This window comes from Balaenoptera physalus (genome assembly GCF_965194825.1).
Source record: "Balaenoptera physalus genome assembly, chromosome: 21".
NCBI lineage: Eukaryota > Metazoa > Chordata > Mammalia > Artiodactyla > Balaenopteridae > Balaenoptera > Balaenoptera physalus.
This window is the reverse complement of record NC_138902.1, coordinates 13,223,576-13,238,278: the sequence shown is the minus strand read 5'-3', so window position 1 is coordinate 13,238,278 and position 14,703 is coordinate 13,223,576. Positions and strand designations below refer to the sequence as shown.

At 51.0% G+C, this 14,703-nt stretch overlaps 1 protein-coding gene across 3 annotated transcripts in view; it reads right to left on the bottom strand.

The window, feature by feature from the left end:
• PLEKHA2 (pleckstrin homology domain containing A2) overlaps nucleotides 1-14,703 on the bottom strand; it is a 55,985-nt gene that overhangs the window by 22,003 nt on the left and 19,279 nt on the right. For all 3 annotated transcript variants that reach the window (XM_082444171.1, XM_082444172.1, XM_082444173.1), the window contains exons 3-5: nucleotides 9,041-9,097; nucleotides 3,252-3,300; nucleotides 1,754-1,851 (exon numbers count right to left, since the gene is read on the bottom strand). In XM_082444171.1, the coding sequence (XP_082300297.1) occupies nucleotides 1,754-1,851; nucleotides 3,252-3,300; nucleotides 9,041-9,097 (204 nt within the window). The remainder of the gene's footprint in view (nucleotides 1-1,753; nucleotides 1,852-3,251; nucleotides 3,301-9,040; nucleotides 9,098-14,703) is intronic.

Sequence of the window (14,703 nt, the reverse complement as noted above, 5' to 3'; positions counted from 1 at the left end):
GTGTAATCTAACCTCTTTTACAACTGCTGCTCATTTTTCATATATTTATAAACTCTTTGAGATCTTGGAAGTCAGAAGGTCCTGGGTTTGAACCCCAGCTCTGCCATTTACTAAACTCTAGATTTGGGGCAAGACTCTCGTTTCCGTTTTCCTCATCTTAAAAATGGCAGTGAATGCACCTGTCTCACAGGAGTGACGTGAGGGGTGAAGGATGTGGCCCGTGAGAAAGCTTGGTTCACTGGATACGCTGTCTGTTCCTTTCATCTCTGCATCCCCCCCTGGGATGCTTCACTTTGCACACAAGGTGCCCTAAGATAAAAATGCATGTAATCAGGCAGTAGGGTACCCCTCCTCTTCCTTCTGTCGCACGGGACCTTTGGCAGGAGGAGTGAAGAGGTGTATAAACGGAGCAAAGGAAAGTCAGGGGGACCCTGGAGGTTACGGAGCCCCTGCAGAGGCTGTGCCCTCCCCGCAGGCCTCTGGACTCCCGGCCTCTGGGTACCATCCCGCTCCCTCCCACTCCTGTCGCCTATCACTTCTGTCCAGTGGGGCCAGGAAAGAGGACGGGGAACTAGCCGCTTAGAGCAACTCTAGACTCAAGGCACAACAGCAAGGCAAAGAGGCCACCGCTGCCTTGCGGGCTGTGTAGCCCTGTTCAGCAGGCAGGACCAAGGGAGGAAACACTTAATGAGAAGAAGGTATTAGACAGTGAAAGAAACTCCCCAAATTGTGGAAGACACAGAAGGGTGAAGACCTCAGCTTGAACGAAGAAAACCTTTACTAAAGTCAGCATTCTAGAGCCACACACACAAACATGTGGGTAGCAGAAGGGCGTTAGCAGCTTCCTCCCCCGTGCCACCCCGCCATTCCTCTCTCTTTTCATAGGTTTACCAACATTTATCAGAATGACGAGCCAACAAGCAAATCCGCTTTGTACTCTGCTTGGGTGCGGTATCACAAGCGCTGGGTAGAGTGTACAGGTTTCTTCTATGACTTTATTCACGGGAACCCTGAGATACCGGGGAGAATGATCTGCCCCAGCACAGACTGGTTGTCACCAGAAGTCACTAGAATGTAAGCATTTCTGACTGTATGTTACAGAAAATCAAGCTTTTCAGCAAAGCGTGGATTGCATGCCCGAAGCCTGCCTGTATTATCGGTTAAAGGTCTAGTTTTTTCCCAAACATAGTTTCCCCCTCTCTTCCTCCCTACCCATCTCCCTTTCGTTTTCTGTATTTCTAAGAAAGGAGTTAGCCAAGTCAAGGAAAACAAGAGTCCTCACAGAACAGCCAGTAAACTGGTGCTTATAAACGGAAGGCTTCCCCAGGACAGGTCGGTGGATGGCCTGGACTGGTCCCCAGGTGGCTTCTTAAAGTCAGAAGAGTCTCCCCCAAGCCAGGAAAAAGTTCTGACTTCCCTCCTCATGTGAGTTTCCTTTACTCTGTTTCTCGGAGTCAGCAATCCATCTTCCAATCCCGCCACATTCTGAATCAGCATCCCAGAATGACCCAAACCACGACCGACCAGGAGCCCTCCCAGGAAGCACAAAGGGGACACTCCATAAACTTCCCCTTGAACTTGATTCAAACTCAGACTCTCAGTTCAACTTGTGGTTAGTCAGCCAAGGTGTGAGAAGAGGGAGGGGAACTAGTCTGGAACAGGGTCCTGGGAAAGTCCCCGCCGCCATCTGGGTCGTTCCCGTGCCGGGGAAGAGGCCCTGACTCCCTCCAGAAAGGAGAAAGATCATACGTACAGTGATTTTGCTGGCTTGGTTCAGGGCTTCGACCCAGTCCTTCAGATCTTTCTGGTCATTGGCTTGAAGAAAATACCTCTGCGAGAGGGCGTTGATGACTGCAAAAGGCACGGGGACGAAGAGAGAAGAACCCAAGTCAGAACACACACAACACAGGGACTCCACAAAACTAAGGCGCTTCAACTAGCAGGGCGGAGGATCCCCGCCACGTAGACGAAGACGTTTCCCACGGTGCAAAGTCACCTGCGTGAATATCTGGGAAGCAGCGGGCTCTCATTCTTAAAAGGTGTGGATTATTCCATTGGCCACAAGACAACAACAATAGCCTTAACGTGCTGCTGTGCAGTGAGGCGGCTCATCCACCATCCACAAGACACACGCTTGGACAGCTTTTCAGAGGCGCCAAGAGATTGACAGTCATGATGATATATATATAATTTTGGCCCCAGTGCTCCCAGTTTCCACTGGCACAACTGACCCAGGCTAGGGGTCTTGTCTGTGGTTGAGAAATGTAACTAAGCTTGCCTGCCATCAAGTCTGTGACCTGGACCTCATTTTCAACCTGGTCTTTCCTCTGAGCACTCCATAAAGTCAACAATTTACTTCTGGGTTCATTTTTTTTTTTTTTTAAGATCCGCTGACCACAAAATCTGAGAGTCATGTTTGAGCTTGGTCATGATATTTAAAGGGAGTGGGAGAAAGAGCACAAAAGAAGTCTGAAGCAACCTGAAGTTGGGAAAGGGGACAGCTCAAAGGACCATTTTACTTTCCAGGCATAAATAAGCCGGAACTGGAGGAGGTGAGCATTGTGGGGTAGACACAGAATCCCTTAGTTCATTCATTTATTCATTCAGCAGATATTTAGTGAGGACCCGCTGTGTGCCAGGAACCACACAAGTGCTTGGGATACAGCAAAGACAAAGCAGAGAAGCATCCCTGCCTTCATGGAGCTCCCACTTAGAACCAGACAGACAACAGAAGCTATCTGTTAGCATCTGCTCGTAGCACCCAGTACAGCACTGAGAAGGCAGTAGAAGGCAATTAAATACTGATGATTCAATGACCTGCCTCCACTGAGTGGCTCTGCTTCCTGTGTCACTCCCACTGGTCACTCATTTGGCAACAAGACCCTCAACAGAACATTCCTTCTTTTCTATTATCCCCCAACTCCTTCGAGTCTCCACGTTTCCTGAGCACACCATTACTCTGCTCTGAGATGAAGGTTCCCGAAAACTTCAGGTAGATACCCGGCACCCTGCCCTGCGGAGCCAGGAAAACTGAGACATCACTGGCCCCTGTGCCTCTGTCTCATGCTGTTAACAATCTCTGCAGGGAGACCAAGGAAAGGAGTATCACTTGAGACCCACGGACATGGCTGGGACAGCAGTCACTCACACACACAGGGTAGAAGTCACATGAGGTCACAGGACTGTCTCCACTCGAAAGAGGAAGCAGCTGTAGGAGTGTGCAGAAAACCCATCCTGGGCTCAGTACTCACCAAAGCACAACGGAGTCTTGGGTTTCTGCTTTGGGGTGGCTATGCTCACCTAAATCAAATGAAAAATAAAAGAAACATGAATGTGTTTCCAACAGTGTTGTAAAGTTGTGGGGGGTTTTATTCTCAAATTTTTTAAATTGGGAAAACTTTATACAAAAAGAAGAGTATATAAGACATATTTGAACATTTTAAAAACTAATAATTAAGTGGAAACCCTGTACTCATCATCCAGATCAAGAAATAAGGGGCTTCCCTGGTGGCGCAGTGGTTGAGAATCCACCTGCCAATGCAGGGGACACGGGTTCCAGCCCTGGTCTGGGAAGATCCCACATGCCGCGGAGCAACTAGGCCCGTGAGCCACAACTGCTGAGCCTGTGCGTCTGGAACCTGTGCTCCGCAACAAGAGAGGCCGCGATAGTGAGAGGCCCGCGCATCGCGATGAAGAGTGGCCCCCGCTCGCCACAACTAGAGAAAGCCCTCGCACAGAAATGAAGACCCAACACAGCCAAAGATAATAAAATAATTTTTAAAAAAAAAGAAATAAGCCACTATCGGTCCTATTTCTTAGAAGCCCTTTGTGTGCCCCTCCCTGATAGAATCCCGTCCTCACCCCTCGGAGATAATCACTATCTTGATATCTGTGTTGAATCTTCATCCTTGCAAAAACTCTTAAAATCCAGAGTCCTGATAAAATTCTCTTTGGACCACAAACATGCACTGGCCCCATTCACACGAGCAAGATTCCACTCCTCTCCCAACCACCAACGTCCTCCCTAAACAGCTCTGCGAATTAAAGGTGGAACTGTCACAAATACATAGATTCCAATCAGAGCTCGCAGAAAGGTGAGACAGCCCGTCACTCACTGCACTGGGACAACTGATCAATCTCCCTTATCTCTACCCTGACTGTTTCACCATGAAAATAAGCACTTGCCACCTGCCCAGAGAGGGGCCGATGGAATCAGAGAGCATACCTACCTGTATTGAAGTAGAAGGGTTTTTCTATCTCCTGCTGTGTTACCTTGCTCTTTCAAGCCTGCCTCTTACATGTATATTCCTGAGTATGTGCATGTTGTGAGCCCACCTCATTCAGGTTCAAATACACTGAACAAATAAAGGAAAGCATATTCCATCATATGGAATTAGGTGACTGCCCTTGATGGAGGCTGAACCTCCCTGGAGCAGGCATCCACCACTGTACCTGGGAATTAAAATTAATACTGCCCGGAATACTCAAGACGGGAACCAAGGTGGCAGCCTATAAAAGATCAAAGGAAGGACAGGCGGTACAGCCTGGGCTTCGGTGCCAGAGCACCAGGCCCCCAATCCCAGGCGGCCCAGTCGTCAGACCCCCATTTCCTGTTCTATCAAATAGGGTTAGTAAATCACGTTCTCATAGGGCTATGGTGAGGATTAAATGTGACAGTGCAGGTGAAGCACTTAAGCCATCCTGTCATACAGGAGCTGCTCAACCAAGGAGGGGCTATTTACACCCACTCCACATACCAATACAAGCCGTGCCGTGCTTGGCACGATGGGCAAAATGCTGAGGGCCTTGTGAGCTTCTCCGGGGCCTAAAAAAATGCAACATTAATAAATATTTAATTAAATGTCTGTATAACATTATATCAACCTCATTGACAAGTATTTAAATAAACGCCTACAAGATGTCACACATTAAGTCAACTTCATTCACGTTTCAATTAAACATTCACAAAAATCGCACTACATTCAAAAATAGTTAGTAGCTTCGATTTTCTTGGTTTATAAGAATCCTTGGATGTGCAAATGATAGCTGAGAAATTAGAGCCCATCATAAATTAAATGAGTTACAGCCAAATCATTCCAAAAGTAAAATGATTTAAATCCTTTCAAATATCTTAGAGCCAGACAATTAAGAGTCAACGAGGGATGTGGGTGCATTTTGATATGTTTACCATGATGTGAGGTGGAGGACAGAGGGCCTAAGAAAGTGTTTAAATAGTCCCGAAAAACATGAAGATTTATGCAAAGGTAAGCCCCCATATCCTGAGTACAGACACACACAATGCAAATTCCGTTACATCTTCAGCACTCCCAGGAACTGTGCGCTGGAGCCTCATGACTTTGAGTCCTGGCCCCCGTGCCATCTTGTTCTCCTGGGATTCAGACCCCAGAATTCAATCTGAACCACACTGTGTGCCTTTATCCTGTTTGCCTCTGATGCTCTGATCTGTCAGTGACTCATGCGCTTCCTCCTTCAGCATCCGTGTTCCTGCAGGTCCTTGAGCCCATAGCTCCTATGCGTCCTGCCCTTGGTTCCTGTATAACCTTGACCGTCGCAGAACTGCCTTGGCCATCCCGGTCCTCAGTACCCACCTATCTCACGGCTGCCCTTCTACCTTTGCCTTTCAAATGGCAGTGAAAAGCTGGGTGCTTCGAGACTTTTCTCTGGCTTATTAGGAGACGTGCTCTTTCTCCCCGACACTGACAATTTATCATCAACAAGAGAGAGCACCACTGTGGACACTTTCGCCCTGGCTGGGTGACAAACAGGCCCACTCTGACCACAACTTATTACCAGCCTATCCGGGGAGAATGTGCTTATTACCGGAACCCAAGCTTTCAAAGAGATCGCCTGGTTTTTCATTTGTTTTTGTATGTTTATCCAGCGTTCAGTTGGGGGTACGCTGATTACATGCATGCACGTCTATAATTTGCCTCATGGTGACCACAGAAGGATTATTTGGCAAAGCAGCTCTTGCTGAATTAACAGGACGTCAGTTCCAGGTCAGCCCCCATGGGCTGTTGAGCAAGGGTAAGACCCTCAACATCTCTGATCAGCTTCCCGATTGGCAAAGCCAGAGTGGAATGACTAGCCCCCTTCCTAGAGTCCAGGAATGACAAAAGAAGAAAACGAAGTCATAGCTACTGGTTGCTGTGCCCTCCAAGAGAAGGGCCAGGGTTGCGGGGGGTCTCACTTACCATGAAGATGTAGAGCTCTGGCTTCCCCCCAGCAGAATCCCTGCCTCCTGGGAGGCATAACCCCACTCCTCCCACCCCTACCGTCTGTTGGTCACCAGGACAGGCCGTGCAGCCTCCTTCACAAGAAGTAAAGGAACAGAGGCTCTTGAAGAAGCAGCGTGGCTGAGGCTGACGCTGGCCGCAGTTAAGTAGCTGCACGACGGTGGTTGACCGATGGGTCCTCGGTGAGAAGGCAGCGAGAGGCGGTCAGGATGTGAGGGAGGGACGGGCACGGGTCACCCGCAGGGTGACACAAGCGAGGCCGCCCCACAGCTCGACAGACTCTCAGGAACTTGCTCTTATCAGATCGCGCACAGACCACAGGAGCAGCAAAGTCGTGGGGCGCCGGGGCACTGCTAGCCCGCCCCACCCTGTCTGCCCTCGGCCGGAAGTGGAGCTGGGGCCCCTCTGGCAGAAGCAGCAGCAGCAGCAGGCCACGGTCTCGGTCTCGGAGCTCCGGTGCAGCTCGCGGCCTCCGTGTCCAGGGAGACCCTGCCCCACGAGGTGGCATCAAGAGCAGGGGAAACGGCGGCCACCTACCCAGAGCAGTCGGAGGGGCTCTAAGCTGGGGTCTCTGGACCAGCTTCAGGGAGTCAAGGGGCCCTGAAGTCACAGGCAAAAATCAGGGTGCGTGCACACATGCATGATTTACCTGGGAAATGAGACCACGCTTTTCATCGGACTTTGGAAAGGATCCCTGACACCCCGCCCCCGCAAAAGCCAGGAACACTGTTCCAGGAGGGTCTTCATTACAGTTAAGGAAGGGCCAGGCCCTGACAAAACGGAACGCGAGCTGGAGGTGGGACGGTGGGCCTGGCTGTGTGGAAGAGAAGGGCCCCCAGGCAAAGCGGGGAGGTGGGTAGCACCGAAGGCCAGCACCCATTTTTTTCTGGTTTGCCCAAGAATTGGTCCTGCCTCTGTCCACAGCCTGGACGACATCAAGACAAGAACCTTTATCTCTGCTGGCCTCTCTGAAGGACCCCATCTTCCCAACACCAGCCTGCAAGAAGGAGCGCCCCTGAACGGACAGACCACACAGCTGCTCCGGCCGGGCTGCCACCGCCGGTCAAACGCTTTCCGCGGGGGGGGAACACCTAGGGGTTAACAAGGAGCAACCCGGAATGCTGAATTTGATACCAGCGCCCGGCTACATGTTTTTCTGGGTGAACCCCTGCTTTCTGACATTGGGTCAGGCAGCAGTTAAAGGCTCTCCTCTCTGTGAAACCTGACCCAGGGGCAGCTGTGGGTTTTGCAAAACCCATCCAGTCCTGCCTCTCCCATCCATGAAGGGTAAAAGGCAGGACCACCCCTGCTAAAGGACGGCAGCCTCCCAAGCTGAGAATTCTAGAAACCCTCATCCGAGCTACATTTATACATCACGATTCTGCAGGAGATTGTATTCCCTCTTCTCCCATCAGGAAAAACGACGACGACAAAAGCCTCTCAAACAGGAGAGGGATTGGAGTTTCATTAATATTGAGGCTCTCTGCTCCCCGCCCTCTGAATCCTCTTTTTCTGAACCTCCTAACGGAATGACCTAATGAGCTCTCAGCAAGACAGGACAGAAGAGGGGACGGCCCAGGCCTCTGACCGCTCGGCCGGGAGGCGGCCACATTCTAACCACAAGGCATGCTAATTGCCTGCTTCCACAGGCCCTTCCCCCTCCCCACGTCCTTCCCTGCTCCCTCTAAGGCGCTCAGACACTGCCTGCAGCTTCTGCCTTGGCACCCGGCTGTGTCTGCCGGACTCTGGCCTGCAGCCCCTGCAGCTGCTCCCACCTCCGGCCCAGCTGAGATGGAGGGCTGCCCAAGGACTCCCGAAGCCTGTTCCAAAAAGGAGCCAGGGGCCACTCAGATCAGGGCCTCATCCCCCTGAGGATGGGAGAACGTGGACAAGGAAGCCGAGGTCCCCAAGAGACTTGACGTGAGGGGTGTGTGGGGAGAGCGGGCCTTCCGGAAACTCGGTCCTGGCTGGGCGCCACCTGGCTCTCCTCACTGGACAGAGCTCCTCTTTCTAACGAGGCTCTAAATCTCCCAGCCTTTTTTTTTTTTTTATCACTGCTGCACCACAGTTCAGCGCTGGTGCCTGCTCCAGGGAGGGGCCGCTAAACAAAGCTGAATTCAGCAGCTACGTCTGGGCATCAGCAGCCAGCCCCAGGCCCCACCCAGGTCTCAGCACGGAAGAGGGGCTGCTCTCGCCCTGTCTGTGCAAACAGGACCAGGGAGGGGATGGACTGTCGGCCTGCCCACCGGACCCTCCAGCCCTTATCTGGCCGCTGAGTGGCTTCCTGGCTCATCTGGGAACCTCCTCGGGGCGCTCGCAGCCTCCCCGCCACAGCGATCCCGTCCAGGTGATGCATATAATCCCAGTGCAGCCCTCGCTCCTTGTGAGCCATGCCAGTGCAACCACGCCATTTGGGAGGATCCTTTCCAGTCACCAGGGTTTTCGTTGTTGTGTCTGTGTTCCTTTTTGTCCCGATTACAAAAACAAAGTCACGTCCCACTCTTCCCCCCACCCCCCATCCCTCCTTTGCGGGAGCTGGCAGCATCACTGACTGCTGGGTGCCAGGAGTGAGAGGCCGCAGGCCACCCTCCAAGAACCTGCTGACCACAGGCCACCCCGCCCCGGTCAGCCGCAAGCTTCCACGGGCCACCGTGAGGAAGGAGAGCACTTTATGGCCAAGCAACATACCCAGATGCCAATGCCCGAGGTGTGACACTTCCTCCGGTTTACATCCTCAACCTACTCACGGACCATGAACCCCCAGAGCTCCAGGCCAACATTACCTTCGAGATGTAGGTCAGCTGCAAAGATCCGACGGCTCCTGCCCCAATTGCCAGGTTCTGAAAGACACATGTTTTGCGTTTTAAGAAGGATGCCATCTGAGGCAGTGAAGCACGACTAAGAGACAGAAGACCAAGATTCTGGTTCCGTTGATGCCACTTTCTGGCTTTGCAACCTTGAGCAAGTCACCCTACCTATTTCTTTTTTGATTTTTGATTTTATATTGGAGTACAGTTGATTAACAGTGTTGTGTTAGTTTCAGGTGTACAGCAAAGTGATTCAGTTACACGTATACATGTATCTCTTCTTTTTCAAATTCTTTTCCCAATTAGGTTGTTACAGAGTATCGAGCAGAGTTCCCTGTGCTACACAGTAGGTCCTTGTTGGTTATCCTTTTTAAATATAGCAGTGTGTACCTGTCAGTCCCAGACTCCCTAACTATTCCTTTCCCCTACCCTTCCCCCCTGGTAACCATAAGTTCGTTCTCTAGTCCCTTACCTATTCTTCAGCTCACTTTCCTCGTCTGTAAAATAGTGATAATTCTTGCCGTGGGTATGTGGACTTAACACTTCCCTTGGCCTCATTTATTATAGAGAGGTATTCTAGTACAGTGGTTAAAACTGGGGGCTCCACCATTTGACTGTGAATAAGTTCCTTCACCGCTAAGCCTCAGTTTTCCCTTCTGTAAAAAGAGGGATAATAATGGTACCTACCTCACCAGACAGTTCTAAGGATGAGTTAATAGATTTATACCACCTGGAAGTGTCCCTGGTATGTAGATGACTCTGAACAAGGGTTAGCTATTTTATATATATATGTATATATATATATGTAATTCTTCAAATTCAAATTCTTTTCTTAACAAATAGGGTACAGGTTCACACAATATAGAAAAAAAAGAAAAGAGAAAACATATTTCAAAGGACACTTACGAGTACCAAATGGAATGATGTCTGTACACTATAAAACACTAAGTCAGTGCACTATTAAAACATCAAGAAACTCACAGGCACCTTGTCTGGCAGTATTCTACCCTGGCACAATCTCTTTGGCTTTCTAACTTCTCCACTGTCAGAAATGAAGTGATGAAGACACACGGGCGGTAGCGTACCAAAAAAAATGGCCAAGATGAGAAATCACAGCTGTGGAGTTTCTCATTTATAACTTGGCAAATCCAATCCCACAGGGACCTGAGAACGTGTCCATAGCTCCTGGTGGCCTCTTAAACTGCTGCCAGAGGCCTCAAAGAATAACCTGGAAACCCTCATTTTGAAGACCTGGGGTCTTCTCAAAGCAATAAACAGAGGCAAACCTAGGACAATGGGGATTTAGTAAACTTCCTAAAGGGTCAGTGGTGAAATGACCTGTCATTCCAGGAGACTGCCCTTAAGAAATACCTTAGGTGGCAGGGGAGTGTCCTTCTAGGCCCAATTACCTAAATTAACATGCATCACTTGAAACAAAGGCAATGTGTGAAGTTTCCTATTCACAAGAAAATGGATGGAGATAAAACCACAACGAAAGGATTCTCAGAGCTCAAGAAATTTAGAGAGAAATCTAGAAAGGACAGCTCCTCCCTTTTGCAAATGAGGCCATAAGTCTAAAAGCTGCTTTTGAGTAGCTGATTTAGCATTTTGAATATGGACGATTAGATTTACACATTTGTTTTAACTACATAGTGATTGCATTTGTTTTTTCTTTTTTTTTTTTAGAAAAAACTCTATTGGGTAATGACAGATAGGCCTTGTATCCCTAACTTAGAGTCCATAAAGGAGCCACAGCACCCCAAAAGGCCAGTGAGCAGCTGACACTGCCCCGGAGGAGGCCATGAACCACCCTAGGCCTCTGCTGGACACTGGGCACCTGGCCCTCCCCCAGCCCCCGTTCTGCATTTGAGGAAAGTGACTCATGAGTGAGGGGATTTGCTCAAGGTCACACAACTGGCTCGGGTCTCCTGACTTCCACGCTGATGCCCTAGACGCAGCACACTGTCATTTCAAACCCTTGAGCGGCTGGAATTCCAGCTGAGACATTATCGCCCTAGGACCTCAGGCAAGTTTCTCTACCTATAAAATGGGGCTCATCCGCCCCGCCCCGTTTCCTAGGCTTGTTGTGAGAGTTACATAAGAATAAACAGCGCAAGCCCAGCAAAGGGCAGCTCCCATCCCCGACCCAGAGCGCTAATTACAAGACACAGATGCCAAGTCTCAGGGCCACTCTTGCTCAACTTGCTCTCCTCACCCCAGACCGCAGCCTGAAGGCCTCCAGAGCCTTAGCCTGAATTACAAGCAATGAAGTGGGATTTGGGGAGCCACTCAGACACTAACCTGTGCATCCTGCCAGATATGAGCTGATCCCATTCCAACGACTTCATCCCCCCCTACCCTCCAGAGGGAGGGCAGCTCCACCCTCAGCCCCTGCCCCCCTGAGCTCGCCCGCTTCAGAGACAAGGCCACATCAGTCTCCCGGCCCAGCCACCCTGGGACGGGGGTGTCCCCACGCCCCTCACCACGGCCCACGCTCGGCCTGCCTGCTCCTAGGCTCACAGGCACCTCCCTCCACCATGAGGAGCCAGGAAAATCTGACGCATGTCTGAAAATGCAGCTTCCCTCCACCTTCCTCCCCACCCAGGGGGAAGTGAGTGACAGGAGAAAATAGCACCAAGATCACAGAGGCTCGATCCAGACAGATGGCTCAGCGTCCACTCCGATTGCTGGACCTCGGAGATGAATGACAACAGCTCGCTGCCAGGATGGCAGCCCGGGGCAGGCACTTCCCGGGCCGGGAAGAATGTGCCAGCTGCCTGAGCAGAGGGCTTCGCAGCCAGATGTCAGGGCAAGGACACCAGGAGCCAGCACCTGGGGAGGGCCAGGTGTCAGAGCCCACGCAAGCACCATCTCCCCCGGGGAAAGGATGGGAGGCCCTGCCTTCACAAAGCCTTGCTGTCCACCGCTGCAGCCTGCCCTGCCCTCCCGCCCCCGCCTGAATTCGTGCACGCCATCCTCCAACTCTGGTGCACATCAGCCTGTCCCGGGCAGCCTGTTTTAAAAGGCCCAGGCTCAAGCCTCACCCGAAAAAACACTGAATCAGAATCAAGTGGAATACGGTCAGAAAGTGCACATTCATTTTTCAAGCATCCTCTAAATAGGCCCACGTTTGAGAACACTGGTCTACATGACAAAATCTAGCCCTGGACTTTTTGTTGTTGTTTCTGGCCACACGGTGCGGCTTGCGGGATCTTAGTTCCCCGACCAGGGATCGAAACCGTGCCCCCCACTGCAGTAGAAGTGCGGAGTCCTAACCACTGGACCGCCAGGGAAGTTCCCAGCCCTGAGTTTTGTATTGGAGTGTATTTTACTGTGAGTTTAAGTCTCTTCTTGCTAGATTTTAAGCACTTTGAGGACATGAGTAGCATCTTATTCCTCTACCCAGGAGACAACTCGATTTTTAAATGAAAACACAATTTGCATGGTGGTTAAGTTCGCAAACCAGTCCTTAAGAGCCTGCTACCCTCATAGGATACTGGACAACCAGGACAGCTTCTCTCTACCACTGGCAAACACTGTGCCTTCGAGAAGACCTGTTCAAGCTCGAACTTGGGTGTCACTTGAGTCTGCAGTTCCCCTGTCCTGGGGCAGGAACTGGGTGCAGGGGGGAGCGAAAGGAAAGAGTCCCCAGTAGAAGGGAGTCAAGGACCTGGGGGAGGGAGTTGAGGAAGGGGTTAGGGAGGGGCCAGCAGGCGGGGAGCGGAGACAGAGGTTGGTGGGGAGGCTGCCTGTATGGATCACCTGGGGATGTTTTCATACAAAGAATGCCCGTGCTTCATCCCAGGGTTTTAACATAAAGGGTAGGGCCCAGGCACCAGTATGTTTTTAAAGCTCGAAGGTGATTCCACCATACGGCCAGGTCTCAGGCCCCCAGCTGCAGACTCTGCACTGGAGACCCAGCAGCGGGTGAGAGAGGCCAGTCACCCTGTCGTTGCACCATCACCAAGAGGGAAGAGGAAGACGCCAGGGCAGTGGGCAGAGAGGGGGAAAGGAGATCCCAGCACCACGCTGGGTGTCTGTGAGTCAGGAGCAGCCTGTCCATTTCTGGGGCTTCTAAATTTTCTGGAACAACGTAGGGCACAGGGCACGTTCCTATTTAATGGCGGATGGTTTTAGGGAGACGTGGCCAACCCTTGCTTTCTGCTCAAGGGTTCTCCTGCCACCAAGGGCCTCAAGGGACCTCCCACTCCCTTGAGTGGGAAGCAGGGGGTTGCTTCTTTCCCATCACCAAGGAAGGAGCTGAGGTGCCCACAGAGATGTGACATACCTCCCAGGGGAAGCCTTTTTTCTAGAAGCAACATTGTTTCTTGAAAGAGAAAAATGTCCCCATTTTCTAGTGAGAGTAACAAGAACACAGAAATGACCAGAAGACCTATCTACAGATTCCTAAATTCATGGAATGTCAGAGCCAGAAGGTTCTGCGGCCGCCCCATCATTCACCACAAGTCCTCTAAGCCTCACCTTGGGGAAATGACTTCCTCAAGGAGCCGAGTGAAGACAGACAGAGGTCCGAACTCCCAGAGTCAATCGGGTGCTTTGGCAAAGCACAGCCCGAGAAAGGAAGGCGGAAACTGACAAATGTTTAGAGTCTGTTTTGCACCAAGGCTGCTGCACACTGTCAGTTCATCCTAACAACCCATTTCACAGGTGAGGAAACTCGGGGTGGAGCAGGAGAAGCAAGTGCTCCGGGTCACATGGGTACTGGGTAGTCAGGCGAGGATTTGAACCCAGCCCTTCTTGATTCTCAAATACCATGCACTTGCCTTTAATACCAGGCCACCTCCTGTGAGACAGTCCTTCACATCTACCAGGACCTGCTCATTATCTAAGAGTTGATTATCACCGAAAGGTAAATACAAGAGCCGGACCAGCAGGGTTACACCAAGACGCCCTAAACAGTTGCCCAAACTGGGCAGGGCAAGAACTAGTCAAACTGGCTCTTGGGTGCCAACTCCAAAAGACCAGGATTCAGAGAGCGAACAGGGAGAAGGAGAGATGCTGGGCCTTCTGACCTTCTCCTATGTGTCTCCTGGGTGCCTGGCAGACAGTCAGGACCTTAAACTCAATAAGCCCACTCCTCACCCCTTTCCTCAACTCAGCCTCCAACACATTTGCCTCAAAATCATCACGTCCCCTCCACCCTCTAAATGATTCCCTCTCCAACCTCCCCACGTCCATCAGCCGCTCCACATTCTCCCACAGTCAACCGGGTTACCACGCCTTCGACCGCTGAACTTTGCCCTTCGGTCAGTCACCAAGCCTGCCACCGTCTTCCTTCAATCGGCCTTTAGATCTATCTGTCCCTTCCTCTCTGTTCCCACTGCACCACCACCGTGCTGACACCCCAGGAAAATCCAGGACAAAGTCTTCGCTCTCTTCCCCAATTCCAGGCCCTCCCACTTCCCCGTCCATCCTGATGTCACTGCCAGAACAAACGATAACAAATAGCACCTCTGTAGCACTTTAGAGTTTATCAAAGCACTCTCCCATTCATTACTTTATTTAATCTTCACAGCAACAACGTCAGAGGTAGAGACAACAGAGGCTCAAAAAAAGGGGTGTTTCCGAATTAACGTGTTCATCAAGTTGTCCTGTGCTTGGCTGATATAACTAACAAG